This window comes from Saccostrea cucullata, unplaced genomic scaffold (genome assembly GCF_032062105.1).
Source record: "Saccostrea cucullata isolate Sc308-1 unplaced genomic scaffold, CSIRO_AGI_Scuc_v1 ctg1147, whole genome shotgun sequence".
Taxonomy (NCBI): Eukaryota; Metazoa; Mollusca; class Bivalvia; order Ostreida; family Ostreidae; genus Saccostrea; species Saccostrea cuccullata.
The window spans coordinates 1-3,750 of record NW_026929838.1 but is presented as its reverse complement, the minus strand read 5'-3'; the positions used below and the strand labels follow the sequence as shown (position 1 = coordinate 3,750).

General features: G+C 37.4%; 1 protein-coding gene across 1 annotated transcript; it reads left to right on the top strand.

The window, feature by feature from the left end:
* The first annotated feature begins 1,454 nt into the window (after positions 1-1,454).
* Positions 1,455-3,068, top strand: LOC134282282 (tripartite motif-containing protein 2-like). The gene has a single exon (XM_062764690.1). It carries the CDS (start codon positions 1,455-1,457, stop codon positions 3,066-3,068), a length of 1,614 nt encoding a protein of 537 aa, XP_062620674.1.
* The last annotated feature ends 682 nt before the right edge of the window (positions 3,069-3,750 follow it).

The window sequence follows — 3,750 nt, the reverse complement described above, 5'->3', positions numbered from 1 at the left end:
GAACTCCACTGAAATACTTTTAATATCAGAGAAAAATGTACTGAATATTTCATAAAAATAAAAAGAGAAAAATCATGTTTACATGATGCACTACTTTATTTTGAATTCAATTGTTTGTAAAGATGTTCCTCCAAACATGGTTTACCGTTCACGGTAGCCTAGTGGTAGAGCGTTCGCTTCGTGATCGGGAGGTCCGGGTTCGATTTTCGTTCCCGGCGCCGCGTCAAACCTAAGACGTAAAAATAGGTAGTGACTGTTCCTTCGCCAAGCGCTCGGCATCAGAAGTGAAAGTCACGGGTCTTTCGGATATGACCTTAAAAACGTAGGTCCCGTGTCACGGTAGGCGCTGGCACGATAAAGAACCCTCACTGCTCAAAGGCCCTGAGTGCCGAGTACAGGTCTAAATTTGAAGCCCTTCACCGGCATACGGTGACGTCTCCATATGAGTGAAAAATTCTCAAGAGGGACGTTAAACAATATACAATCAATCAATCAATCCAAACATGGTTCCATTAAAGGAAAGCGTACAATACATTATTACTGTAGTCAATGGGTTGAGAGAATAAACATTTGACAATGTTGGAATGGAAATATGATGAAAACAAGATACACTAATTTTTGCAAAAATATTTAAACATTTAATTTATACATTATGCAATTAAATGAAATGATTATTATCGTTTATCAATCATTCCACAAATCATAATGTCCATAGTGCTCATAAAAGTTGCATCTTTCCTAGAACACTGGTTCTTGAGAAGAAGTTTTTTAACAACAATTACTAAGTTTCATTGAATTCTAATGAAATCCTCTTGTAAGAGAGTGTGACCCTTCATTTGAATAAACTTGAGAAGAAAATGAGTTGAATAAACATGCAGATAAGCGGGCACAGAGATTTTTTTAAAGGTCTGATATGTGCATGAGTAACTTATGTTTCTTTATACAGGTAGACGAGATAAAATGATGACCCAGTTTTAAATTTTGAAAATTTAAATCACCTGACTACGTCAATAACACAAGGGTATCAAGCTGCATATTGATCCAGAAAATTCATTACACTAGTTTAAAACGAAAGTAAAAAAAATGTTGATTTTAATGAAGAATTGACAGGAAATAGTGAGTATCTTATTGAGTCTTCCTAACACTTTTTTTTATTATCAATGTTATAAAATAAATGCTGAACTTATAATTCAAAACTCTATTTCATGTACAGTATGATATTGACTTAATATCCACTTAATTTCTTTCTATATAGTACTGCGTTATATATTTTTTAATGCGTGGGTTTGTATAAACGACTTGCTTACAGTACAGCAACATGAAGTTTCTAGAAATTATGTATGCACATGTATCAATATGACTACTAAATCTTTAAAATTCAATGATTGCATAATTATTGTGTACTTCAACCTGCAGGTAATATGATGTTCTTTTAATTCCAGATATCAATAGATATGGCTACCGCCCAGGGACAGGACATTATTCGCTGTCGATTGTGTTCCAATCCTGTGGAGCATCACTGTAATCTATGTCACGTGGATCTATGCCTCTCATGCATACCAAAACATATGGCTGACAAATCAAGAAGACATGAAGTTGTAGAATACACTTTCAGAAAAGAACACACAGTTATTCTTCCATTATGTCTTACACACAAGAAATACCAATGTGAGACGTATTGCATACACTGTCAAATACCAATATGTATTCAGTGTCTAATGGGTTCGCACAAAAAGCATGAATTTACCGATATCAGTCATATTCTTCAAGAACATAAACAGCAAATTAAATCTGACATAGAAGAATTGGAAAATGTTATTTCTCCAAGATACCGAAAAATCGATCTAACTACAACCACTGCAGTGTTTGATGAAGTTCTGTCTGCAATAGAAGAACAAGAGGATAAAATTTGTAAAGCTGTGCATGAAGCTGGTAGTAGTCTCAAGAATGAGGTGACAAATAAGAAGAATGAAGCCATAAGAAAATGCAAGGAAAAACAGTCTTTGGTTGAGAAAGAAATTGATCAGATCATTCAGAATAACAATGATATCCTTAAAGAAAATGAAGCAACAACCATTATTAACTACCAATCAAAAAATTGCAATTTCAGAAAAGGCCCAAACTTGCCAAAGGTTTCTTGTCAACAGTTTCTTCCTGGCATTATCAAACAGGATCAAATAACTGGAATGATAGGTTTTCTTAATACGGTCACTGATCCAGTCAGGCAGCTGGGAATGCTTAAGATGATGGATGATCCAAAAGAAGTTAGCACAATACGAACTCCTTATGGACTTTTATATGAGCTGTGGAGAGTGCAGTGTGTGGGGAACGATACGATCTTAATAAATGGAGATGACAAAACAATCAAGCAAATAGATAAGACAGGATGTGTTTTAAATACAATTCATACATATGATAATGTGTGGGCATTAACCATTAATTCACAAATGGAACCAGTGTTTTCTTTAAGTAATTCTCGTCAAACAAATACAGATGTATATATTTATAAAAGTGGCAAAGTTGATATTTTACTCAGCACACTTAACTGGACTCCTGTTGGTCTATATCATTCGGGTAATGCGGATCTACTGGTGAGTATGCGATCTACCGATTGGACGCAGAGTAAAGTGGTGAGATATTCAGGGGCCACGAAGATTCAGACGATTCAGTATGACAGTCAGAAACAACCTCTGTTTTCTACTGGTGGTAAGACTGTTCTTCCACTGACTGAGAATGGAAATGGAGATATTTGTGTTGCTGACTGTTCTAAGATGGCAGTTGTTGTGGTGGATTTCTCTGGGAGATTAAGATTCATGTATACAGGCAACCTCTTGAAACAATCAAAATACACAGAGTTTCAACCAATGCATATTGCTGCTGACGCGAATACTCAAATACTGATAAATGACAACTCAAACAACATTCTCCATATTATTGATTGTGATGGTAACTTTGTCTGTTATATAGATTATGCATGTGATGGTGGACTAAGTATTGACATTGATCACAATCTTGTGATTGGAAATGATAAGACTGGAAATATCCAAATTATCAAATATTTAGAGTGATGAACAGTATAATTGATTAAGAATAACGTAATATTGAATAACTCGACTATTCACTACCTACCTCCTCTGTCCCCTTTTCTAGGGCCTCTACTCATTCACTACATATACGTACCTCATCCTTCCCCCTTTGTAGGGCCTACACTCATTCACTACGTATATCCTCCTTCCTCCTTAGTAGAGTCTCAACTCATTCACTACCTACCTCCTCATTCCCCCTTTGTAGGGCCTCCACTCATTCACTACCTACCTCCTCTTTCCCCCTTTGTAGGGCCTCCGATCATTCACTACCTACCTCCTCTGTCCCCTTTGTAGGGCCTCCACTCATTCACTACCTACCTCCTCTTTCCCCCTTTGTAGGGCCTCCGATCATTCACTACCTACCTCCTCTTTCCCCCTTAGTAGAGCCTTAACTCATTCACTACCTACCTTCTCATTCCCCCTTTGTAGGGCCTCCACTCATTCACTACCTACCTCCTCTTTCCCCCTTTGTAGGGCCTCCACTCATTCACTACCTACCTCCTCTTTCCCCCTTAGTAGAGCCTTAACTCATTCACTACCTACCTTCTCATTCCCCTTTTGTATCCACTCATTCACTATCTACCCCCTCTTTCCCCCTTTGTAGGGCCTCCACTCATTTACTTTTTACCTCCTTCTTCCTCCTTCATGCGGCCGCTACCTGACT

Excerpts from the sequence above, each read along its gene's own strand:
- LOC134282282 (XM_062764690.1), top strand. The coding sequence starts at position 1,455 with ATGGCTACCGCCCAGGGACAGGACATTATTCGCTGTCGATTGTGTTCC.